The sequence below is a fragment of the Tachysurus vachellii genome, chromosome 7 (genome assembly GCF_030014155.1).
Source record: "Tachysurus vachellii isolate PV-2020 chromosome 7, HZAU_Pvac_v1, whole genome shotgun sequence".
NCBI classification, from domain to species: Eukaryota; Metazoa; Chordata; class Actinopteri; order Siluriformes; family Bagridae; genus Tachysurus; species Tachysurus vachellii.
The window spans coordinates 8,727,664-8,754,352 of record NC_083466.1 but is presented as its reverse complement, the minus strand read 5'-3'; the positions used below and the strand labels follow the sequence as shown (position 1 = coordinate 8,754,352).

The 26,689-nt window shown below is 38.5% G+C and overlaps 3 protein-coding genes across 5 annotated transcripts; all 3 read right to left on the bottom strand.

The window, feature by feature from the left end:
* Positions 1-1,902: 1,902 nt before the first annotated feature.
* e2f5 (E2F transcription factor 5) lies at positions 1,903-7,381 on the bottom strand. Its single transcript, XM_060873416.1, has 8 exons — positions 7,102-7,381; positions 6,355-6,464; positions 6,040-6,201; positions 4,539-4,647; positions 3,770-4,052; positions 2,945-3,121; positions 2,798-2,836; positions 1,903-2,483 (listed from the first exon to the last, which is right to left on the bottom strand). Exons 1-8 carry the CDS (start codon positions 7,240-7,242, stop codon positions 2,374-2,376), a joined length of 1,131 nt encoding a protein of 376 aa, XP_060729399.1. The 5' UTR covers positions 7,243-7,381; the 3' UTR covers positions 1,903-2,373.
* Positions 7,382-7,772: 391 nt separating this feature from the next.
* Positions 7,773-19,437, bottom strand: lrrcc1 (leucine rich repeat and coiled-coil centrosomal protein 1). Of its 3 annotated transcripts, none has more exons than XM_060874055.1 (20): positions 19,352-19,437; positions 18,664-18,721; positions 18,282-18,487; positions 18,106-18,171; positions 17,827-17,994; positions 16,663-16,817; positions 16,078-16,257; positions 15,809-15,996; positions 14,408-14,573; positions 14,161-14,309; positions 13,662-13,866; positions 13,347-13,486; positions 12,876-13,077; positions 12,238-12,423; positions 11,410-11,584; positions 10,928-11,091; positions 10,630-10,838; positions 9,553-9,690; positions 9,327-9,462; positions 7,773-8,277 (listed from the first exon to the last, which is right to left on the bottom strand). In XM_060874055.1, the coding sequence occupies exons 2-20, from the start codon at positions 18,705-18,707 to the stop codon at positions 8,167-8,169; spliced, it is 2,988 nt and encodes a 995-aa protein (XP_060730038.1). In that variant the 5' UTR covers positions 18,708-18,721; positions 19,352-19,437; the 3' UTR covers positions 7,773-8,166. The 3 variants fall into 3 exon arrangements, with proteins under 3 accessions (XP_060730038.1, XP_060730037.1, XP_060730035.1); XM_060874054.1 differs by having other exon boundaries at positions 16,648-16,817; positions 18,664-18,724; positions 19,352-19,423; XM_060874052.1 differs by having other exon boundaries at positions 7,774-8,277; positions 16,648-16,817.
* A 4,543-nt stretch (positions 19,438-23,980) lies between these two features.
* Positions 23,981-26,393, bottom strand: klf17 (Kruppel like factor 17). Its single transcript, XM_060874051.1, has 3 exons — positions 26,197-26,393; positions 25,210-26,065; positions 23,981-24,865 (listed from the first exon to the last, which is right to left on the bottom strand). The coding sequence occupies exons 1-3, from the start codon at positions 26,281-26,283 to the stop codon at positions 24,690-24,692; spliced, it is 1,119 nt and encodes a 372-aa protein (XP_060730034.1). The 5' UTR covers positions 26,284-26,393; the 3' UTR covers positions 23,981-24,689.
* Between the last annotated feature and the right edge of the window lie 296 nt (positions 26,394-26,689).

Below are 26,689 nucleotides of genomic sequence, written 5' to 3'. Positions count from 1 at the left end.
AAATAAAGGCTTCATTGTATCATAAGCCTTTATTATAATAAAGTTATATAATAATGATAAGGTTTAAACAAACACAGCATGTTTTAATACAAGCATATGGTTTCTGTCTTCCAGATTGCATAAGCAATTACCAATGTCCTGGTATATGTCCCAGGAACTGAGAGAATCTTTTCCATTCAGGAGTTACAGCAAAAACAATACAAAAAGAACAAAAATATGAAGCTAGGTCATATCAGTTAACTTTGGTATTTTCTTTCTTCTTTTTTTTTTAATATTCAGAAACAGTAAGCCTCAACAGGTTTACAACAGAGACAAATCAACAGTTTACTTTAAAGAATTCAGAAATTAATGTATAAAATATAAATGAATTTATATCCTACTCTATAAAACCATAGATTTTACTCATGTTAGCACACAATGCTATCACAGTATTGGCTCACATTGCAGTTGTCTAAGCGTCATTCATATTTTTTTTTTGTTGTTTTTTAATAAATAATTTCTTCAAACAACATATCAGGATAGTGCTAACTGCTGACAGTTTTCATGCGTTTATTTTATTTCTTTTTTGGGAAACTTTAAGAGCTTTTAATAGACTGAAATAAAATCACAGTTCAGATCATTTGGATATTTGTGTCTACTGCCCTCTCGTGGCCATCAAAGAAAAGGTGGTCAGAAAAAATATTTAATCTCTTTTCTTTAATTAATTAAACATGCAATTAATTAAATAAATAAAGCTTCAGATTTGCCTAAAAAACTAAATGTTAAAGATGGTAAACCCAAACTTAGTAAAAGTATGAATTTAAAAGTGCTTTTAGTTAGTGATTTTAGTTGCTGATGATAGCACCATGGGGAAACATGGGAAAGCTCAAGCTTTCTAACAGCTTTATTCCCTCTGTTGGCAAGCATGATATCTTTAACAATACAAATAGATGACAAATAAACACTGTATTGTACTGTTTTTATTCTCAGACAAACCCAAGTTGTACAGCAAGTCTGTGGCTGCAAGAGACTCAGATTCTTGTATTTTTTAACTGTTTAGTAGCAGAACCCAACGTGGTCTTCTGTTGTTATAAGCTCATCCGTCTCAAGTTTGATATTGTGGCACAATATCAATATCAAGTTTGATATTGTGGTACTGGACGCAATCTGCCTATTTTCAGGTGTGCTCCCTTTTCAACAAGGGATTTCCACCTAAATGGTCACTGTTGTTGTTTTTCCTTCAACACTTTTCTGTTTAAACTCTAGAGACTTCTTGTTTCTGAAACATGCAAACCAGCCTCTCTGGTCATGCCACAACCAAAGTCATAGAGATCATAAATTTTCCACTTCCTGATGTTTCTAAACAGCATTCAAAGCTCTCGATGTGCATCAGTAGGATTTGATGCACTGTGCTGCTCTGTAATAAAGCTGACCGTGTGTATGCAGTACCAGATACTGTAGATGACCGTGATATTCTTGCCGTTAGAGGAACAAATGATAGGTTTAAAAACATAGCGAATAGAAAAAAAACATTTCACACACACTCTTAAAGTTTGACAATTCACCATTTACACTGACTCGAGTCAGATGATTACTGCATTACCAATGAACTTATGATTGAATTGCCTGTGTAAAGATCTGTGATATATTTATATATTCAGTGAGATAAGATTTTTTTAATGCAATCCTTTTATTAACAAATGTGCAAAACAACCAGTAAAAAAAAAAAATCACCACTTAGATTAGTGCTACAAAAGGCACGTGTTTGATCCATTAGACCTTTAGATTCTTAAAGGCAGCTTAACAGCATTACATTCTCTTAAGAGTACTGGAATTGATAAATTAGATACAAAACCTAAGCAAATTATTTTACAAAGAAAACATTTTAAATAGCTTACAACAAGTAAACTTTCAAGATTGAAATAAGGCAGCAGTGTAATTACTCTTACAAACACTAACCACAAACAACAGAAGGAGACAAGTGGCCCCACCGTTCCACATCTCAAAGGGGATCTTAAGGCACATGCTCTAGTAACTATGCAGCAAAACAAAACAAATGAAAAGTCTGAGGACAAAAATGAAAACAAAAGTGTTGCAACCTCACTTTAACATATATTAAACAGTAGACTGTCAGTGTAGACTGATTATTTACATCACTCGTTAGTGGCTTATAGTGGGATCAAGATTCATAATGTAGTGTTTAATATAAGGAAAACTAGGGTTGGGGGGGGGTTATTAATTCGATCTCAGGCCAAAGTACACTTTGTGGAGTGGATAGGACCGAGTGAAGGTTTCGAATGTGTTTGTTGGCGTTTATTAGTGCCAATATTCTGGAGTGTTACCATGGAGAGGAAGACAACTGTGCCAAAAGTCCAGGGAAGAATTCATCTTTTCTTAATAATTGAGAATCTGCACATCAAACAGGTCACACACTCCCTCGTTGTCATCCAGGTTGAAATTGTAATCCACACCGTGGTTGGGCGAGAGGCGCAACAGGGGGAAGACTGCAGAGACAAAAACAAAAATCAATGCAGGTGCACCTGAGCAAACAGAGAGAGACTCTTCCTGGACTGTAAGGAATTAATGGCAGGGCTTCAAGTGAGGCTGCGCTAAGGTTTTATGCCATTCCTTCACTCCTTAAGTAAACAATCTCTCTTTTGTTGCCATTTCAATTCATAAATGGATGCACGTGGTAAGAATTGCTGGGAATGACTAATGACTATCACCATGGAGATATGAAAAAGAAGGGAAAAAAAAATCCCACAACAGATCACACAAAAGTAGACCAACTGATTCAAATTCATAGAAGGGAAGTTACCGTCAGAAGACATGAGCTCATCAATGAGATCAGCAACACCTTTAAAAGACAGAAATTCAATTTGTAAGTGAAAAAATACAAAGAAAAAAAAACATGATGTTCGAATGAGATTACGTAAGACTATATAAACCTATTGTTCCTCCTTACCCTCTCTCTCCTCCTTCATCTGGTCCACAGTGTTGAGTCGGAGGAGATTTCCTACATCCAGCATGGACTGCATATCCTGTCCCACCAGGTCTCCATGCGGCTGCGCTGAAGTCTCAGCTTCAACAAGGGGCTCGGGCATCAACAGGCACTGACCGCCAGGGGACTCAGAGTGGCACTCTGAAACAACGAAATGTTTAAACTAGAAAACAATGAACAAATAAAAATGTCCACAAATGTCTAAAAGTATTAAGCCAAGATGAGAAGACATCGGATGAAATCTCAGTCATCTTCCATGTCTGTTTTTCTACTCATTTACCTGAGGTACTAATGTGTGGTGAAATATCTTCAGAATTCTACAGTGTTCTTAAAATTATCACCCTAAATTTGACTATTTTTTTAGCATGTGCGTAAGTGTTTTATTCCTCTTATGCCACAGCGATTTCCCAGCAGTTACTGTTAGTTCAGGAATGTCTACTAAATACTATTTAAACATTTACAATCGCAAGTCAAACCCACACAGGTTCCTGTTATCTCTTATGTTACAACAACTATAAACATTTTTATTAGCCTTAGACTCCACAGAGCACTCACATACAAGTCCCTGTATATAAGCCGTTACTATAGCAACATTTACATATTAGAAAGAGTGCATTACTATAAACCTTTAGTTTGTTCATGTTACAGCTGCAACATCTCAGAGTCGTGTGATCAGAAAATAATGCACACCTTCTGACCAATCAGATTCAAGAATGGTATAAATTGTTATAACACCTTGAGGTCTGCAGTTAGCCTATAGATCTGTGTATCAAGGAGTTGACTTTATACCCATATGAACATCAGGTGGAGTAGACAAGGGGGTGAGCTGGTGCTCAGGCAGTGGGCTCTTGAGGTGGCTGTGCTCCAAACTACAGGACTCGGACGTGATGGGGTACTTTTGCAGGCTGGCAGGTGTGCTGGGGGGAGTGGGCATGGCACAAATGTCATCTGGAGGCGGCACGGAGAAGACAACAGGTCTGGAGCCACAAGTCTCTCGGTTGATCAGCAGCACCTGGATGGGAGTCGAGTGGCTTCGCAAATTCACCTGGTATCTCTTCTGGCCATTCTGAGACTGAGATAATACACATAAAGCAACAAACTGTAAAGATAAACTAGTTGAAATGGCTTTTCTAACCACGTGGCTGCCTGATCCCAAGATGATGACTAATGATGGGAAAATACTGCATATTGCAAATATTTATTATTAACTACATAACTATAACTGGCTAAACATACTAGTGGGTGCCTTTTTTTATTTAATTGATTTTTTGTGCAAGAAAGAAGAAATTAGTGCATTTTAGTTTCCTTTTCTATGTTGTGATAGTTTACGCCCGACTGTCTTGATAAATGGCAGCGTTTTTTTTATATATATAATTTGGCATAAACCCACCTGCGAGTAATTATTCCTGGTTTGTTGTCCGTTACGTCAAAAAGCCTTGACTTTCATCTCAAGTTTCACTGCCAGTCACTTCTGGTTGTTTTTTTTGATACCTCCTTCTGAACACCTTTACTCACTTCATTACTGTACACAGTAAGTAATTATTGAAACGTTACCTACCACTTCTGGCACAGGGACTTCCAGCTGTGTCCCTGCGGGTGCCATTACAGCCAGGAGCGTGTCACCGCTGAACACGTCACAAATGTCCTCATGAGTCACATAATTATATGTATGCAAAATGAAGGAATATAAGGAGGAAAGACTTGCGCACACTGCCTGGGTAAACACTTAATGCAAAGCAGAACCTGTTTATTTGTTAAAGCATTCTTTGACTCTGGGGAAACCATTGTGTCTTCAAAATAAATTCCCAATCCAAGTACATAGAACTGCTGCTGGGCAAGGGGCCAAACAGTCTGGCTTGAGACCAGAAAAACTGGACTCTCTTCACAACAGCCACAGTTAAGCACCTATAATTATCTGCACTTTTCCAAACGGTGGTGTTGAGATTACAATGGACTTCTTGGTTTTCAGGCTTATTCCAGAGAAACTCCACATGTACACTTCAGATTTTAGCCTACACAAATCAGAGGCTGTGATACAGAGTTAGTAATGATTTGTGCCACATCACAAGCGATTACTCTAAAGTGTTTTTTAATACCCCATATAAATGCCACAACCGCTCCCTGTAAATGAAAAACAAAATCTATAAAAAATGCTAGCTAGAAATTAACGTCGATGCCACTCGGCCACTCGAACTTTGAAGTGGTCTTCATGCATTAGAACTGCAGTCACGTAAACATAGTAAACAAAAAGGCTCTGCTGGCTATATAGTGATAACTGTTTAGATTCAAGTTCCTCAACTGTTTACTCAGTGACCATTAAAGCAGCAATATAAAATCCACTAACACTTTAAGTGCAATAAATCTCCCTGTGAAGTGTGCATCTATGCTTGAGTATCTGAAAGAGGAGAGAGAGAGAGAGAGAGAGAGAGAGAGAGAGAGAGAGAGAGAGAGAGAGAGAGAAATTAAATAATCATTTCATTATAATGCTCCAATTGAATCAAGGATTTAACACATAGCACTCACAAAAAAAGTGATCTGTTTTACAAAGCTATATGCTGAGATTTTTATTTGCCCCATTTGTAAGTAATTTAAATGAACTGTTAAATGAATGCATGTTCAAGGCTCTTGATCCTTTCTTATGGCAAAATTTCAAGACTTTTTCCAGCCTTAAAGTTTTGATTAATTTTCAAGCTGTTCGGTTTTCTTGCTATTATTTAATCCTAAACAGGGTAAATACAGTGTATAAGGGAGGCTGTATTAAGTGCTAAAATAAAGGAATTTTATTATTGTAGGTATTTTTCTCACCTACCTACACAACCTGCATCAAGAGGAATAAACAAACTAGGGTTTGATTCAGATGGATATAAGAAAACACTACATATTTTAAAGTGCCATAAATGTGGGTTTTAAGGCTTCATGTATCAGTGCTACTTTGCTGGAAGAATATTCATACAAAACATTTTGTGGACTTTTTGTGCCAAACAAGTAGGGGGAAAAAATGTGTTCATGCAAACTTTGCTGCTTCTGCATGCAAGAAAAAAAAAGTCTCAAAAGGATATCTGATGCTGTTGGGGTCTTCTTGTAGGTGTTTGATGCTTTGCTGGAGGCATGATTTCTGCATATCCAGTTCCCTTTCTTGCCTCTCCAGCTCAGTTATCTGAGCTTTCAGATGTTCCACCTGCTCTAGAATCTCCGGAGGCTGGCAGCCTGAGCTCTCACCCCTAACACCAAATGAAGCTGGGTTTTAACATTCAGTAGTGTCTGCATTGTGAACACGTGCTAAAATGATAACAGAGGCATAGCATTTACACATGACGACATATTCGAGCAATAACTCGAACAAGTAAAAAAGGTGCTTCGGTCTTTCCACTCACTTCCATTGGATGGTGTTTTTAGTCTTTTTCTCGATGAGCCCGATTCCTTCCAGGACATTTGTGATGTCGTAGATCCTTCTTTTCTGTCTGACGGCCAGGCACTCTGCAGCCTGAAGAAGAGAGCACAGAAACCAGTTCACATTTCAGTAACAGACACAGCTGGCAGAACAAGAACCCCTGGTGTGAACATTACTGTGGGATTAGTGATTAGGTTTAGTGGTAGTGGAAGACAAAAGCAGGAGGGGGAAGGGGGATAAAATAAGGAAATATTTCCTTATGGCTCACAGGGACTTTAATACATCAACACTTGCATATACTTAGAATATCAACTAGCAACAAGTACAAAAATAACTCAAAATTTTCAACGCTCTGCTTTTATTGCTTAAAAAAGTGTTCTTGGTGTGGTGTAGATATTCTAGTGGCAAGGTTTGAAATGATCTAGTGACAAGGTTTGAGATGAAATAACATTAATACAGCATGTAACTCGTTTAGCAGACACATCACCTGCTGAAACTCCTTCACACTGAAACCTTAGCTGTTTATTTGAGATACATACAGACAGTGACAACCTTAAACAAAGAAATAACAAATGGTTTAAATGACGTGATGCTGACATTTTGACTCCTGACAGACTCGAGTCAGATCGGCTCACCTCATTCATACGAGTCTTAGCGTCACTTGACTCAGTTACCTCAGTATCGTCTCAAACGGTGTGAGGGGGAAAAAAAAACGTTTTTAAAAATTTACCACTTTTAAATCCAGGATGCCGTCTTTGGTTTCTTGAAGCAACGTAACGAATTTGATAGCGAGGAGCCCCAAACTCTTCTCGTGTCGACTGGAGCCGTTCGGAACCGAGTGAGCAAAGCTCGAGCTGCTCGACTCAGCCATAGTACCATAATACACGGTCCTTTCTCAACACACACACACTTCACACAGAGGGAATTCTTATATCGTTAGGTTAAACACAACTACCTATATAACAGCGGAGGGGGGGAGAAGTTATTCATGGTTTTTTTTTTCCGCCCCCTTCCACTTTCTACCTCAGACTAACGCCAGAGAGCTGGATTTTTTAAATGAACGGAAATGACGTTAGGTTACGGTTACCTTAGCAACCGTGAGGCTTCATCGGTTGCTCGTTCACGTAAATAAACACGAAGCATAACGTAATTTTTAATAAAATTTTTAGTAAAACATATTTAATAAAGTTTAACGCTTAGCAAAGTGTATTTTAAATAATATACACGCTGTACATGTGTTTAAAAAAAATAAAGTTTTAATCACCTCAGTAAAAGAGAACTTAGGGAGGAAACACATTCAGCTCTAAGCTTTCGATTGAACAGCTGAACAACAACATGATAGAAATGACTATACAATAATAAATATTCTTACAATTATAATACATTAATATATATTAATATAATATATAATGTTGTGTGTGTAACCTCAGTAAAAACACTATTGCTACAAATTAGGCTTAAGTTTTAAAAACAATTTGAAAAACTGATGTGCAAATAGTGTAAAATTTTTTTTTACTGAACTACATTTTCCTTGTCACCTCACTCAAGTGTATGTCTTTTGTACATTTAATATGATTCATTTTCATGGAATCATAGATATGGCATAAAAATGGACCCTAATGAGAAATCTATAAACATACAGCAAGATATAAATAAAAGCACAAAAGGGGTTCCATTGTGAATATCGCCCCAATGCCAAGCAAAAATACAGTTCAGTAGCCTTTTTCAAAAACATCCTACAGACAAGGGGGGGCTTGTGTATGTTTTATAATGATTTAACAATAGAACGATGTGGTTAGAAGTCTTTGAGCACACTGGTGAGGCGCCTCATTTTCTCCTCCGTTGCCAGTTTGTTTTGCTCCGTTTCTTCCAGCAGCTGCCTCATTTCTTCCTCCACCTGATACACCTGTGTAAAAACACATTAAAAGTTCATACTACGTTTAACCAACAGGCTGGGAAATGCTCAGCTAGTAGCAGATCAGATTATCAGGTATTCACTGTTTCGAATGTACCATAATAATATGCAAATTCATTCTAAGAGAACTTACAATGCTCACTTTGAAATGAATTGAAACTGAATTAACAATTTAGGAACAATTTTTGCTCCCTTTGTTCTTATTGCACAGTAAGAGATCAAACAGGTCACAAAAAACAGTTTGGACTCATCGTTCATCATTATTACAGTGTGGTGTGTAAGATCAGGATTACTTTTACATCATACTACCACAAACTGGCATGTCTACTCTGACTTATCCACTTGTGACTAGAGCACCTTTACATCTATTAACCTGAGTCAGTGCATTATTGATACTTTTGGTTTGTCTGCTATTCGGATTAACACTGCGTACTAAAAAAGCAGATGAATAAATAATTTAAAAAAAACAAAAAAATGTAATGAGCAGCAAATAGATATGATAGATATTAAACCTACTCATACTTTCATTATTTCATTCTTTTGTCAGGAACCTAAATATAGCTCTAGCCAATTACATGCTGAAATCAAATAAATGACCCAGGCGAAGAAAACATGGTGCAGACACTAGAAACATTCATTCATCATCAGTAGCAGATTTATCCTGGTCAGGGTACTTTGCTGTATTAACACAGTATCCTGGAAACACAATTTGAGGTGGAAATACACCCTGGATCACAGTGTGATCACAGGCCACAATGTGCACATTATTCACACACTAAAAATTATTTTAAAATGATATAAGTTACTAGGTTAAAACTGCTTTCCACTGCAAACAAACTGCAGTAGAGTTTATTTGGTACTGAACGTATTTTTCTCACCTACCTACACAACCTGCACCAAGAGGAATAAACAAACCAGGGTTTGATTCAGATGAACTAAACACTACATATTTTAATGTGCCATAAATAAATCCTGAGTTCTACCTAACATGATCATTCTCTACTTAATAATAAACAAGTAGGAGTTCTTGTTTGTAATACCCTCTGATTGGCCTGTTCTATTTTTTTCTGCTTGTCAATAGCCAATCGGATCAGCTCAGCCTGATGAGAAGCCTGCAGGGACTCCAGCTGTCTACGGAAAGCATCATCGACACAGTGAAGTTTCTCCACCGCTGCCCTGGATAGAAACAATTGATAGGATGTCAGTACAGTACCACGAGTGAAAGTGAGTTTACTGTGTTAGTGTTGCTTATATCTTTGCTCTTACTTGTGTGCTTGAACAGCTTTATCCTTTTCTTCCAGTAGTGCTTTCTCTTTAGCATCGAAACCCTCCTTCATACGCTTCACCTGCTGCTCCAGTTTGGTCAGCAAGTCTGCTTTATCCTGCCATTTCCGACTTGAGGCACTAACATGGTTTGAAGAAAGACGTTGTTGTTTGTGCTATTTTTATAATATGGCCATTGAAAATGATAGGTGAAGCAAGCAAAGGATGAAAAATAACATCACTCAGGATAACATATTATGGATATTTATGGATTATGGATATATACACTATTCAGGATAACATATTATGCCACATGTCATCTAGAAAGTAATTTTTGGTACCAACACAAAGCAAAATAAAAAATGATAATAGCAATTCAAGGGTAGTAAAAAGCACGGCAAATTCTGTGATCTGTGAAAGCACACATTTTTGCCATGACCTCATCTGCCCAAAAAAAAAAATTAAACAGAGCTAAATTGATAAAATGCAAACATTTATTGTAAAGCATGATTTAAGACTTTTGAAGGGTCAACTGGAGTTGCATGCTAAAATTAGTAGGCAGTTAAGCTGTGAACAATTATATTGTCGCTGTCAGGCGGAATCCTCGTATCTCCAAAACCGTTATTTTTCAGCAAATGAAAAAAACGCCGTACCTTATCTGCAGTGCACAGGGTTTAGTCCGCGTTGCAGTGGATTGTCTTGCGCTAAATTCCTGGCCTCAGACGAGCACCAGAACTAGCGGGGGTCAAGATTTTTTTTTCTTTGAGCCCAGTGTTTTGAAGACATTTACCTCAGAAGACGTGTTGATTCGTTGCGACTCTTCTTGACTCTCCCGCGGAGTGAGGAAGAGGTGGACAGTTGAAGTGTCCAATGGAGTTATGAGATTTGCGCTCAAGCTATTTTCAAGACTTTAGATTGGTTAATAACTTGTAAAAATAACAGACCCACGTGGGGACTGACCAATTGACAAAATTTGGACATACGAGGTTTCCACCCGACAGCGACGATATAAAAAAGCTACCTGTGGTGTCAGTTATTTCTAGAACACACATGTAATATGAAGTTACACCATGTGAATACCTGTATGCATCTTTGAGCTCATCCATCTCAGCCTGCTTGTCAAGGAGCTGTTGCTTCAGCTCATCTTTTCTGAGACTGAGTTTGTCCACGGCATCTCGGAGCTCTGCTGCTGAAGCCGTCTCATCCTCCAGCTCCTTCTGGAACCTTCTCTGTACCTTCAGATTCTCCTCACGCAGAGCCCGTAGCTGCTCATCCCTTTCCTGCACTGCCTAAGACAGAAAGAAATTGATGCAGTTTCTGAAAACAGGGCACACTAAAGACAAGTCGTACTGAATTTCAGAACAGTAAGGGTATTCACCTCTTTTAGCTTCCGTATCGTCTCTGTTTGATCATCCACTATCTTTGTTTTGATCTTTAGTGAGTCGTAGTCTCTCTGATTCTGCTTCTTCTGGGTCTCCAGCTCAGTCGTCAGGACCTCAATTTTGGCTTCCAAGCGACCTCTGTCTTGGGCAAGAGATGCTCCTAAAGCAAAAAGTCATCAGTAGCTGATGTAAAATCATTCTTCAGTGCAATTATAAACTTATTAATTTCCTAAAATATTCAGATGAAACAAAAAAAAAAACACTAGCACAGAAACACAAGAACAATAGCACACAAATACTGTAAGGGCCACTATTAGGCTTAGTATAAAATTATGCATTTCTTGCAAATTGCTTTTGGTAATAGCATCTGACAAATGACTATACCAAACCAAAGTCCACAAGAAAGGTTAAAAGTAATATAGAGAGTAAACCAGGTTAAAAATAATTCTAAGATCTGTGGTACACGTGTCCCGGGTACCTTGCTGGGCAAGCTCCTGTCCCCAGAGTCTTCTCTCCGCTCTGAGTCCTTCTATCACAGTCTCCTGAGCAGAGAGCTGTGAGAGCAGCTTGGATTTGTCCTTCTTCAGAAGTTCCAGTTGAATGTTTATACGCCTGTCCTCCTCTGCTCCTGCCTCCAGAGTCCGCAATCTTGCCTAAAGCACACAACAATTTATTTTCTCATCTTGTTCCATGTTGTACTATTTTATTTTCTAACTCTTTCTCTATCTATTGAACCCATGAGGGGTCTGTTAAAGAGGAACTCCAGCAAATTGTAGGAACATTTGTCCAAAGTTTTGCTTTGATCATTTTGGTTTCATTATCTTGAACTTATTTGATAAATCTACGCCAGATCACACTAAAGCATTTCAATGTAACTGTGCTCAGGGCTGATGTTCTTCCATTTTTGTAAACTAATAAAGGACTGATGGTAGCCAAAGGCTTTAGAAATATTTTGTGCTTCATAGTATTGAAGTCGTGGCCTAATGATTAGAGAGTCTGACTCGTAACCCTAAGGTTGTGGGTTCAAGTCTCGGGCCGGCCATGACTGAGGTGCCCTTGAGCAAGGCACCAACCCCCCCCCAACTGCTCCCGGGCGCCGCAGCATAAATGGCTGCCCACTGCTCTGGGTGTGTGTTCACAGTGTGTGTTCACTGCTGTGTGTGTGCACTTTGGATGGGTTAAATAGGAGAGAACGAATTCTGAGTATGGGTCACCATACTTAGCCGTATGTCACGTCACTATAATCTATTATAGCCCCCTTGTTGTTGTGTTAGAAACTGATTAAATAAAGTACATAGGTCCTTACCTTTAAATCTGTTACAGCATCACGTTTGGCTTTGATCAGCTCAGCTATGCGCGTTTTCTGCTCCTTCACCATAGCTGTGAGCTCCTGCACTAGAGAACTTGACTGCTTCTCTCTCTGCTGAGATGAGGTCAAAGCTATCTTCACCTCAGCAAGCTCAGCAGAAACCTGCTCAAAGCCCTCTTTCACCTGATTGCATGCAGAAGATCACAACATACACTCAATCACTCATGAATACAGATCATGGCATGCCTTGGTTTATCAATATTTTTGGCAGGTATTGTAGTTAACCGAACTGCAAGTGAATTAATGCCAATTTATGATCAGTAAAAAGATAGCAATGGGATAGTTTAAATCCCAGGAATGACACACAGCATGTTTAGGTTGGATTCCGGCTTAATTGCCACTTCAGATGTAAAAGATGAGAAGAAGAAATTAATTTGACTGATACTGTTATCCATAGAGATTCAAAAATCTGTGCATATTTGTTATACTGCACAAAAATGCTCATTTAGAATTAAACAATAGAGTAAGTGCAAAAATCATCCATTAGCATTGCCATGAGTACAATGAAATCATTAAATGAATCCACAACCTCATAGGAATAATAAATTGAACTCAGAGCTTGCCCTAGACCCTACCTCCGAAAAGCGATTGGCTTCGATGGTTAGAGCCATGCGGAACTCATCCTCCAGGGTGGCATACTGGTGCTGTGCATCAACCAGTTTCTGCTCCACCTCACGGTGTCTCTGAGAGTGTCTATGCTCCACAGCCTCCACTTCCTTCGACACAGCTTCCCGAAACTCAGCACTACCTGGAATGAGCCGTGATGCCAGCTCCTTCCTGAGCCATACGGATAAGTCATGTCAAATGTCTCGATATGTTGATGAAGACAATACAGAGTTACTAAACTGGTATAGCAGACAAACAGCTATACAGAAATAGAAAACTAGTTAAATAAGTAAGGCAACACATTCATTCACATTTTAGAACTAAAACGGTACAAACAGTACAAAAACCCCCTGTGTCAAACAACAGGCCCTGTCTTACTCATGATTTACTCATGTTCGGTTTGTTGTTTTTTTTAGATCAGATGATGATAAAGTACACACCTGTGTGCTTCCTCTCTTGAGGTCAGGAGCTCTTGCAGTTGCTGTAGCTTATCTTTATGCTGCCGCACAGATGCTTGAAGTAGTTCGACCTCTCTCTTCAGAACAGCGCATTTGTTCTCCAGCTCTTGCTTTCTCTTCATCTAAAATAAGAAAAATGGGGTTCATAAAACATGTTTGTACGCTAATAGAGAAAAAATATAGTAAAAGATGATGAAACCAAATCTTTGTATCAACGATGTGATGTGAATCAACCTTTTTTTCTATGAACCTAATTTAGATAGAAGTGCTTTGGATAACATTAGGAACAGTATTTACCTCCTCAACCTGCTGAGTGGCCCTGAGGGCCTCTTGTTGGGAAACACTCTCCTGCAAACCGTGAAGTGCATCCTTGTATTGTGCTTCATGGCTGCGCAGTTGCTCTAGTTGTTGTGCTGCGTTTGTATATCGTTCCTCCAGCTCCTCCACTCGAGACTGATGTGCTGACCGCTCTGAACGTTCCTTTAGCAACAACTCCTTCAGCCTGAGTGCAATCGAGGCAGTGGTTATGATGGTAAATAACACTTGGATGGATCAAATATTTCCTCTTTATGTTAATGGAATGTTTACTTAGAGCAACCTATACAGGTATCTAAAAGCAGAAGAGTATGTTTTGAGAAGAGCAGGTCCCAAATATAAGTATTAAATTATGTTTTATAAAAGCAAGCATGTGAGAAAACATCCTGGAATCATTTTGGTTTTAGTAAAAAGTAAAAGGATCTCATTTACTCCTTTTATTAACAGTCCTTTAATTACACACCTTATATTATACACTCACCTATCAGTTGTGTGCAAGGCCAGGCTCTGGAGTTCTTTCTCTTCTGTGGCCTGTGTTTGCAGCCCCTTCACCTGCTCTGTAAGCTTCTTCACAGCCTGCTCTGCCTTCCAGCGCCGTTCCCGCTCCTGATCCCGCTCTTCCACTATCACCTACGCATGCAGACACACACAATCATTTATTCTGTTTAGATCTTGAACAATTTGGGAATACTCAAAGAACAATGAAATGCCCACACCAGTCTACATACCCTGTAAGTCTCCTGTTGTGTGTCATTAAAGTTTTTATCTGGAGTCACCTGGCGAGCTCTGGGGCCTTTCTTTGTTCTTTCTGTTACCCCCACAGGTTGGACGGTTGCCCTCTGCCCAGAGCCAGCAGTGCACTTTAAACTCCTGTGCTTTTGTGTGCTTGCTTCACTGCGGTGAAAACAGACATCATTTCAGACCTTCACAATAACGGCCACAAAAAAACAAATATTGCCCGGTAAAGATGCCTTCACAAACTAGACAAAAGCTCCTAATCGTGTGTGTTCAATACAGAATAAAACATAAAGGTTTGTTTTACATAAAGTTAGCTCCATTTCACTAATTTCATTGGATAAGTGAGGTTCCAATGGTGGTATTATTGCTATATTATATTAGTGTGATATTTATTCTGACAGTACTGGTGCATTACATGGTTTATATCACTCTGATATTCTGGGATCATTACATAAATTTGCGATTCCAGCAACCGTCAGTTACACTGCAATCGCTGCTGCATGAAATTTGCATAGCAGCACACAATGATGCATCCAGCATCCTATGGGAACAATGTCCATGAAGTAGCAAAAATAAGTCAAATATTTTGCCATATTGTGCCTGAAATGTCAGTTAGTTAATATAATTCTAGTTAATCTATACTGCTGTGCCAATATTCAGTACAACAGCGCTCTTGCTCCTTCAATACCTATTAATTATATAAGACTACTGCAAGCTTGTCTGCAAGACAAACTACTGCAAGATCCTGTTCAGTCTAATTCCAGTTTTTCTTTCCAGACTTTTTGAGTTGCGAGTAAACGTTTATGTAAACCAAAGTAAAATGATAAAATTACAAATCATAACTGTAAATTAACAACATAAACTGTATTAATCTCCTATAAATTAAAAATGCCTTCGTAGCATGGCTCACTTGCATGTAGCGATGGCCACAAAACCCCATAAAAGTTCAAGGTCTCTGGCTAAAAGACAAAAGCTGAGAGGACTTTGACTAATTATTAACATATATTAGTAGCAAAAAACTTTTACTTTCCTAAAAATTGAATGGTTAGATTTATTTGTCTTCATTTATGCATTTTTTGGTCTTTATTTAATTATTCTTTAATTGATGCCAACAGAATTCTAGAGGAATATAAATATTTTGTTCTCAGTAGTATTCTTAGTCCCTGAAGTCACTGTATAGTTTACAGTAATCCATTTAGTCAAAATTATGTCAACAGCTGGCCATCATAGTTTTTTAAGCATCTTATTGCAGTTTTAGTTCCTCTTTGCGATTATAATAACATCCACCTTTTGTGAAGGCATTGTAATCATGTGCTTTACAGAATTTCAGAAATAACCTTAACATTGGAATCAAGATCTAGAATTCAAGTTACACTGGAAATGGTGGTTACCTGTCAGACTGTTTGCCTTTTCCCAGCTTCTTCGCTGTTGGGATTTTGGTCCGGCGGACACTGGAGTGTTGCAGTTTCTCATTTGTGCTGTCATACTCACTCTCTGATGTGAGATCTGTGTCCCTTTTTGCCTTCTGTACCACAGACTGCAATGCAGAGCTCGCGTTACAGCCATCAGCAACCGGAGCCTGTGACAAGCAGAAACTCTCAGAACAAAAATAAAAAGCTCCCAAAAATAAAAGGAACACTTATACAGGGTCCTGTTTTACCTTCTGGAAAAGTTGGGACACCTGCTGCTCCAACTTTTTAATCCGGAGCTCATTTATCTGGTTCCCTGAGCGCTCCTGAACTTGTGTTTCAGCAGGCACAGTTAAAACTCTATTGCGATGCCGAAACTGTGTCAGAACATCGTCAATCCTCGGAGTGGGGAAAGAAGCATCCGATAGGACCTTTGGGAAGAAGAAAACCAATTAGCTATTCTGGCTGCAAGTGTACACAGTAACCGTGTGTAACAGTATTAAAGAGTAATGATGAAATAGTCTTATGATCTTATGTAATAGGTTAGAAACCAATGGCATCATTTTTTAGGTGGTTAGTTATTTATTAAAGAAACTAGTAGACTATGTTAAAATGGACTCTTTAGGTGGATCATGCTGGGCTTGTTGAAATAATCTAGAATCATTTTCTTTCTAAATCATAAGAGTAATCCTTCTTTGCGATATCGTTACACCTACTACAGATTTCATAAACACGGTACTGAATCATTCCAAAATCACACCGCAAACCTAAACATTAAAGATCATCCTTGGCGATTTACTTAAAAGGAAGAAAACGTTCACCGGCTCGACATTCACACTAGTGTCTGTTGAAATCAGAAACTCCACAAAATCCTCCAGTCCTGGGATGTCCATCGGGCTGTCATCCTTCGGTGAAGTGGGATTTCCCAATCTATCTTCTCCATCTAGCGTAGAGATTTGTTGCAAAGGCTGCAGCACCATATCCCTGTAGCCTGTATGTAAAAATAACATGCAGAACACAGGACATGTGTATGAGCACTTAACAAAAGTTCTAACATATGTGAAAAGCCTTCACAAAAGAGCATGCAAGATGCTGCTTCTAAGATTATTTATTTTAAGTGCATATATATCTTTAACACAAACAGAATAAACCAGGTCAGGGCTATCGAAGGTGGTGTGAAAATAAGGTGGTGTATCAATTTTTCAAAGATAGGACCAATTTTGTTGAGTATTATTATCTTACATGTGGCTGTGCCCATAAATGTATAAAATAAATAAATAAACAATGCGATGTAATAAAAACAAATATTGGCACGCAAAGCAATGAGGATTCGGAAGGAAAAAAGGAAGGAAGGAAGTATCAAGCTTTTTATTGTTTGTATTGTTGTTATTGAGTTTTAATTGATGTGCCACTAATTCATTCTTACATTTACAACATTTGACAGAATAACATGTCCAGAGCTACTTACATTTATCCCATTTTATCAGATCAGTTCCTGAAGGTCCCAGCAGCAGCTGCTTGGCAGTGCTGGGATATGAACTCACATCCTTCTGATCCAACATTTTAACCACTGAGCTATCATTTGTAAAAATCTTTCTTGTTAAAGTTTCAAAAGCTTCTCCTCACTTTTCATGCTTTATATGTACAAACACAGATGGTGCAGCTGATCCAACATGTATCAATATATCCAACACAGTAGTCAATTGGAAAACTGCCTAAATGGTTGGAAATTTGAGTGATTCCTTTTCCCATCTCACTACACTAAACACCAACACTGTCCAAAGGCTGAAATGCAGAAAATGCTGTGCAAGCCTTCAATTACATTTACATTATGTTTATGTATTGCACTACATTTATGTGGTTGATGTGGTAGCCTAGTGGTTAAGGTGTTGGACTACCACTCGGAAAATTGTGAGCTCAAATCCCAGGTCCACCAAGCTGCCACTGCAAGTCGCTCTGGATAAAGAGCAGAGAAGTAGAGGAAGAGTTTATTTGCAAACCTGGTAGACGGCAGACAGGATTATCAGCACCATCCATACTGAGAGTGACATCTCTCAGATTGTGCAGTCCCACCATGCATTGCAGCAGATGATTCATGTTGTCCAGTCGATTGCTATGAAGCTGGAGGTGTTTTAATTTGAATTCAGTTCCATGCAGATGTAAGAGACCTAAATGTACACAGTATTGATTTTAAAACATCTGATGGTTCACACAGTTTCACATAACAATACTACATCAAACGTTAAACATCTTAAAATATAATGCAACATTGCAATTACCAGTGAGGTCGTTTATTTGATTATAAGCCAAGTTGAGCCTTGTAAGGTTTACAAGTCCGTTAAGACCTAAGCAAAATAAATCTGGTCATGAAACATGCCATTAAATATAAATCTCCAATTTTTTAACATACAAAAGACATACAAGAACTGACTGATTAACTTTCGATTCACTTTACCTTCCACCTTTGTGATGTTGTTACATGACAGGTTTAAGGTACGCAGTGAGGAAAGGGCACCAAGGCCCTCGATACGAGCAACGTGATTTGAGGAAAGGTCCAAATGTCGTAAACGCCATGCTGTCGCCAACCCTTCGATCTTTGACAGTCGATTACAGTGAAGATTTAAGGATGTAATAGTGGACTTCAATGGAACCTCTAATAAACTATACAGCAAAACACAAATGTGCAGCACATTTACTTCATAATGCAAAAACATATTTAACAAACATTAAAAATACATTCAGAAGCAACGGATGTGTTAAATTAGATTTGTACAACAATACAAAACAATGCAACAATCAGAAGAGATGAGAAAGTACAAACGTTAATAAGAAATTACCTTGAAATGTTCTTATCAATCAAACTAAGCTCTCCATTGGCCATGATGGGTTTGTCACCTGCTTAACATAACAACAGACAAGGGTGACATGCATAAACAAACAACCGTCAGTTTCTTATTGAAAATGTTAAAATTAATGTTTTGATTAACACTATTCGATCATATTGTAAAACTATAAACTGGAAGCAGCTCATACTGTACCGAGCCCTGGTACTTTTATACTTAATATATAAATTAAACCGATTAGAATCCGTACTGCTGATTAGCAGACTAAGCTTATCATAACAGTAGAAAACATTTGTTTATTAGCAACATGGTGATACGTTGCTATGTCACTGCTGGGCTGTGCATTGTTTACAATGTCAGCTACATAACCAGCCGTTTATTTCATACATATGGACTTATTTTAAGAACTAAGTTCAGTCTTCGTAATACTGTTTATGTGCTGAACCTATCTACTGGAGCCAACCAGCTATCTTTACTGCTATACATGTAGTTCAGTGCACTTTAGCTGCGAATGCCGTTAGCTTAGCTTAACAACAACTACTGCTAACACTTAGCAGCTAGCTACATTAACAGGCGTTCAAACCGTATCGACATGACGTTAATATATTCAATACCGTGGCGATAATATTAACGATAACAAATGGCTTTATATTGTGAATAGGTTTCATTATTTTAAACCTACCCTGCTGTAACTAACTTCGTTTAACCCTTTGCAGAGAGATACACAAATATCGCCATGTTACTTCAAAACTTGAACCACCCGCTCAGGGCTGGAGAAAACGTCACTTCCGGTTGTATTTGTTTTGTTTATCAATCTCCTGTATTTACATCTCCTTGTTAGTATAGTGTTTTGGATCCTCACGTGCTTTTGTTCCATTAAAACTTGATTCGTTTGTTTGTTTTTATTAAGTATTTGATTACAAACACGTATAAAGTACTGTGACTGTGTATAACAGGGCATAGCAAGCATAACAAGTATTTCAACAAAGTTCTGGACAATCATAGTATTTGGAGTTTGTGGACACCTGACTATCACATTTCCTCATCATCATCTTATTCCTTTAGTAGATGCTTTTGTCCAGTATAAATCCATTTCCCTGTTAAAAGAACCAACAGTGGCAAAGAAGCTGCAAAACTACAAACATTGTTTTGTGGACACACCTGTGTGTGGGTTTTCCTGAAATTACCACAAAGTCGGAAGCCCACAATTGTGTAGGATGTTTTTGTATGCTGTAACGTTATAGTTTCCTTTTACTGGAACTGAGGAGACTAAACCTTTGGGATAAATTGGAATAATGCACACATCATGACTTCATTAATGCTTCTATGAATGAATGAGCACAAATCCACAAAGCCACACTCCAAAATCTAGTGGAAAGCCTTTCCAGAAGAGTGGAGGTTATAATAACAAGAATAACCACATGGGAGAACAACTTTCTGTTAATGCCCATGTTTTTGGAATGGGTAAATATGGATGTGATGGCCTGATGTCCACACACCACACATAAAAATTAGCTGTAACTAGTAGATAATGACATGTTAGTTCTACCAAACAATATGTATGGCATGAATCCAAGTGAACTCGTGTAATACAATGTGAATAATATATTGTAATAAAATTATGTGAAAATAATTAATTACATCAAAATAAATGAATAATTAATTCATTATTTATAAATAAATCACATACAAGTCACGTAACAATAGATGAATCTTGAGAGGAAACAAAATCATTGAAAATAAAAAGATTGCAGAAAGAAAGAAAGAAAGAAAGAAAGAAAGAAAGAAAGAAAGAAAGAAAGAAAAAGAAAAAATATGTAAAAAAAAAAAAAAAAAAAAAAAAAAAAAGAAAGAAAAAAGAAAAGACAAAGATAAATAAGTAGAACTAGAAAGTCCACATGTCTAGTATAACACAATCCATAACAGGGCCCATAATAAACAGAATTAATATGTTGTTGGTGTGCAAACAATATGGCTGCCACCTGGCAGTCACTATTAATGAGACAGAGGATTATTTATTCAGCCCTAACTTATGAGTGCTTGCATGGATTTGCACGAAATTTGTAAGACATATACATGAAGGATTTTCTGAGGTCATTTGTACGGTAGCCAAAATAGTATATGTGGAATAAATATTTAGCAAAGTAGTTTATTTGCCAATTTTTTTTTTTTTAAATGAGTTTATGTTTGGGGGGGGCACGGTGGCTTAGTGGTTAGCACGTTCGCCTCACACCTCCAGGGTTGGGGTTCGATTCCCGCCTCCACCTTGTGTGTGTGGAGTTTGCATGTTCTCCCCGTGCCTCGGGGTTTCCTCCGGGTACCTCCGGTTTCCTCCCCCGGTCCAAAGACATGCATGGTAGGTTGATTGGCATCTCTGGAAAATTGTCCGCAGTGTGTGATTGCGTCGGTGAATGAGTGTGTGTGTGTGTGTGTGTGCCCTGCGATGGGTTGGCACTCTGTCCAGGGTGTATCCTGCCTTGATGCCCGATGACGCGCCCCGTGACCCGAGGTAGTTCGGAAAAGCGGTAGAAAATGAGTGAGTGAGTTTATGTTTGTCTTGAAAACATTTATATATATATTTATCTACGCTACCAACAGAGGGAGACAAAAACTGCGTGTCCAATTGTTTTATCTACAACGACACAGATATGTAGAAATAATAAACATTTATGTAGTAATCATTTATGTAGTTATGTAGTGTGTCACTACACACTACATAACTACATTGTAGTGTGTCACTACACACTACATAACTACATAAATGATTACTAAATAAATGTGTCTATGTGTGTCAACTACAACTATGTGTGTCACTACACACTACATAACTACATAAATGAGGTTATGTAGTGTGTAGTGACACACATAGTTATAGCAATCATTTATGTAGTGTGTAGTGACACACTATTTACTACCCAGTTTATAGAGTGCAGTTTTTTCAACTCTCACGTATTCATGACTCTTGTTTGCTGAGTATTACAATTCAAATATATTTTATTTGCATAGCTCTTTTAATAATGGACATTGTCAAAAAGCAGCTTTACAGAAAAAAATATAAATCCCAGATATAAATTCTAAGTATATTATTGTATTTTAATTGAATAATCCAGAAACAATGATGACAAAGAAAATCTCCCTGAAACAAGAGGAGAAATAAACCTTGAAAGAAACCACACTCATCTGGGTGTTTTTAGCTGAGACTTAAATACTGAGACTAAGTCCTGAATGCTAATCGGAAGGCTGTTCAATATATGCGGGATTTGTATAGAAAAAGCACTTAAATCAAGAGCTGTAGACTTCACTTTTCAATCATTTCAGATCATATAAGGATGAAAGTTCTACCAGTACTTTATAGGAATTTATAGGAAATATTCTCATAAACAAGTGCTTTACAAGTAAAAGAGATAATATTTATCGAGATCATTTAAGTCATAGCTTAATCAAAGGTGCTGGCTGTGTAGTCTGTATGGTCTAATTTTATATTCAGGATACTGAATCAAAATTTCTACATTATCATTATCATTATGACTACCATACTGTTGTTTTAGCTTGCTTTTCTGCTTCCTGGCCTTGTCTCTGGATTGTCACAGATTAACTATGCCTGTTTTATAAGTCTATGATCTTTGCTAAAGAAATTAGAGCAGCACCTTTCCAAATGGAATAGATACCATCCTGTGCTAACTAAGATACATCACAACACCACACTGGGATGTGGCCAGAGCATATTTCTGCATCAGACATCACCTTTGCTAATTTACCTACCTTTACCTCAACGTTACTCTTAGCAACCTGAGACAAAAAAAGCATACATCATTAAATTCCTTTGAAAGTGTAACTGAAGACCTAACTGAAGCTGCTGGTGCCCCTAAAGGCCTAGCTAATTTTAATTGAGTCTTCTATAACCAGAGCTCTTTCAGTTTCACTGAGGACAGCAAATCTGTGCTCCTGTGGGTGCTGCTGTTCTGTTTCTGTGAAATATAAACCCTATAAAAGTTTATATTCACACTTTCTTATTATTTACTGTATGTAAAAAAAAATTCCTAGAACTATTTGTTTTGCATACATTTGTATAATTATAATCATAATCAATTATAAGTATAATCTAAGGGGCACGGTGGCTTAGTGGTTAGCATGGTCGCCTCACACCTCCAGGGTTGGGGGTTCGATTCCCGCCTCTGCCTTGTGTGTGTGGGGGTTTCCTCCGGGTACTCCGGTTTCCTCCCCCGGTCCAAAGACATGCATGGTAGGTTGTTTGGCATCTCTGGAAAATTGTCCGTAGTGTGTGATAGCATGAGTGAATGAGAGTGTGTGTGTGCCCTGCGATGGGTTGGCACTCCGTCTAGGGTGTATCCTGCCTTGATGCCCGATGACGCCTGAGATGGCACAGGCTCCCCGTGACCCGAGGTAGTTTGGATAAGCGGTAGAAGATGAGTGAGTGAGTGAGTGAGAGAGAGTATAATCTGTAAAAAAAAATTTCAAACCTATAAAAAGATTGGCATGAACCAGATATTATTTGCACACTAGCTAAACAGAGTTTAAAAGGATCCAGAAGAAGTAAGTATTCCCTTTTGTCCAGTAAAAGCATGAAGTATGAGTAATGAATCAGATCAAAACAAATTCACCTCAATAAATCTTAATACATATTGCTTATTAGATGAGTTATATGCCTGTACTGTGCATACTGTCAGTGATGGTTTATTTTTATTTGTTGTGATGATTTCTAATACGAAATCTAAGGTAGGGTTAGATTGTAAATAAGATTCATTTATAAAGTTGATTTGAGCCAGTAGATGGCGACATTGGCAAGAAAAGAGTAAATTTAGTGACTCTTCCCAACGGTGTGATAGAGCCACCACCAGAGAAATTTTTGTTCTTTTTTGGGCATTTTGGTTAGTTCCTGATTAGGAGTGACTTAAATATAAATAAATATAATAACCTATAATCTTACATCAAGTGGTCTGATGATAGTAAAATAAACCAGACCTCATTAATCTCAACTAATAAGAATTTCAGTTATATGGTTATATTGATGGAATCGTTTGAATTTCATAAGCACAATTTTTAACCAAGCAGGCAGTCCAGAAAATTATTTTGTGGGTACATGGTGTGGTGTATATTACTCTTGCGTCATCTTACACTATTTGTGTTTGGAGCCATGTATTGTATTGAAGGGTATAGTTTTGCACACCCTTGTGTACAGCACTACAATACTGAAGGCACAATCTGCTACTTGCTTTAACTGTATATGTGTATGTAATCCATGTAGGCTATTACTCTTGATTTGAAATTTAAGAATAAATGAGTCAGCCAGTTTATGATTTTTCAACTTTTTGTATTTTAAAACTTTGTCAGGGGTTATATACATAAAAAAACACAATATTCAAGTATGTAGTATACAATTGTTTAAAATATTTGCACAAACATGTCATTTTGATAAAAAAAAAAAACTGACTGAGTACCTGATGTCAAAGTCCTTGAGTTCACATTGAATTGTATATGAACAGATCTAACAACTCATTGTACAAACAGGGGGCATAAGAAGATCCTGAATTCTACTAAAACCCCCAAATGCCAAATCCCCCCATCTCAGCCTGAACGAATAAAGACAAAAAGCAATATATACAAAAATATGGGTCCTGCCCTGTTTCTTTACAAAGCTGTCTTCGATGTTTGCACAAAATAATTTATATATTTTTTTTTTCAAATCTATCTTCTTCTTAAATACTGCTATAATTTAAGTTTGACACAATCCTTGTCATATTTACAACCCTGCTGCCCAAACACAGGTATAGCCATAAAGGAGTAGTTCATGAAGAAAAAAAATAGTTTACACAAGTTTTGGTGATACTAATTAGTGGTCATGAGCTTCCATTATTTGTTAGGTACATTAGCTAAGGAGCTCCAGTGCAAAACTAGTTAAATATTGATGTGAGGTAAAGGGAAGGTGTGTATGAATTAGCCTTTTCTCCTTGAACCACTTCTCTGATTTTAATAAATGTCCTTTCAAATAAAGCATGTTTTTACATGTGTCTCTTCATGTGCAGGGCAAGGTGGTCGGAGCGGGAGAATGCCCTCTCACAGAGGTGGCACTGGAAAGGTCTGTGACCGGTGTGTTTCCTGTAGTGGCGGGTCAGTTCGTCGGAGCGGGCAAACTTCCAGCCACATCCCTCCCAGGTACAGTGGTATGGCTTTTCACCTGTAGAGCATGGACATAGGACTGGTTACATCTCAATGCTTTCCCAGTGAGGAAAAAATGTGATTGCATCTCCATGTTAATAAATAATACAGTACATAAACATATCCACCGTGGCGTTTATATGTTTTTTATGGTTATCACTTTTTTTTTTTTGTTGGTTAGTTTTGGAGGATGCCTTTCAGAATTTTCTTTTTTTAATTTTACTTTTGATCCACCACATCACCAATAGGGGGCGCTGTAACATTTTTAATTACCTATTACATTTATCTGTTATTTGTGTATTTGAATAATTCTCGATCTTATTAAAATGATAAAACTGCCTGTAGGTTATTAGCTTCACTTACCAGTGTGCGTCCGCATATGCGCCTTCAGGTGCGAGCTCTTCGTGTAGGTTTTCCCGCAGCCCGCAAACTCGCAGTTGTGCGTGGCGGCCCGTCTCCGAGCCCACGCGCGCCTTCCCCTCTTCGGTCTGCTCTCCTCAGTGCCGTAGAGCTCGAGCAACGGTGATGATGGTGGCGTGAGCACTGTGCCTGGCATACCCGGGTGATGGGCCCTCATGGCCTCCGTAAAAACGGCGTATTGTCCATGATAGTGTTGCGCGCCGTGATACTGTGGTGGATACGGATAGTGCTGTTGCTGCTGCGCCACGTGCACGTTCACCTCCCGGGACACGTCGTGCATATGCTGGACAAACGGCTGCACGGGAGAAACACCGTGAACCTTCTGTCCATAAAAGTGTCCCGTGTAGTCGTTGGCCATCATACATGGCTGCTCGCGCCGCTCGGTCTTTATTTTGTAAGCGTGTGGACTGGCGAGGTGCAAGTGCGCGTGACTTCTGGTGTCCAACATGCTCAAATCAGTGTATTCCGGTGTATCAAAATGTCCTTTCGGGTTGTAGTCTTGAGCTGTATCTGGTCGGTAGCCCATGCCTGGGCTTAGAAGCTCAGCTACAAGGCCGTGCGCAGAATCGGCGCTGTCGTACGCAGCGCTGCAACTCTCCGGTGATTCTGGTAACGGATACGCCGGGGTAACGGAGGGAGCCTCATTCTGTGATGCCATCGAGTTAGACAGAATAAACTCGAGATCCAGAAACCTGGAAAGCTCGTCCTCGTCCTTGCTCAGTAGCGGGGACTCTACGATACTGAATTCAACTTCGACGCGGGGTTTTGTCCCGATTTCGGAGTGATCAGTGGACCATTCCTATAAGACACAAATATAACTTTAGTCATGCATTCTTTAAAAGACAGATGGATTGTTTAAAGACAACATAAAACTGCCATTAGATCTAGTCTATATTAGTCAAACTTTGTAACACCAATTTTTTTACTTACTCTTAGGATTTCAGCATGTTTTTCATCCAAAATCTGAGTGCTGGAAAAACCAGCAATGGGTGGCAGAAGCGCATCGGCCAGAGCCATCCTTTACAAAAAACCTAAACAATTCACCAAGTTTACTTTCTCATCCGGGCAAAGGGAGCAGGAGTTGACACCACAGCGCTGACGGTGCGAGTACCTCCAGTGCGCTCGCCTGGGACCTTTAAGACAGGGTTTGAAAGGCATGCGGGCGTGTCCTCGTGACGTAGGACACAGCGAACCCACCTCTTCAGTCTTTGGTAAAGGTGTTCAGATCTCAGACCGTCAGTAAACATCGTTTTAATAGTTAAATGGCAAGATTTCGTTTGGGTAGATAATTAAATAGATTTCTGTACCAATCTGAAGTCTGTACCAGTCTTGCATTTACTCCACATAGAGTTTTCTATTTGTGTGTATAAATAAGACCTGTGTGTGTGTGTGTGTGTGTGTGTGTGTGTGTGTGTGTGTGTGT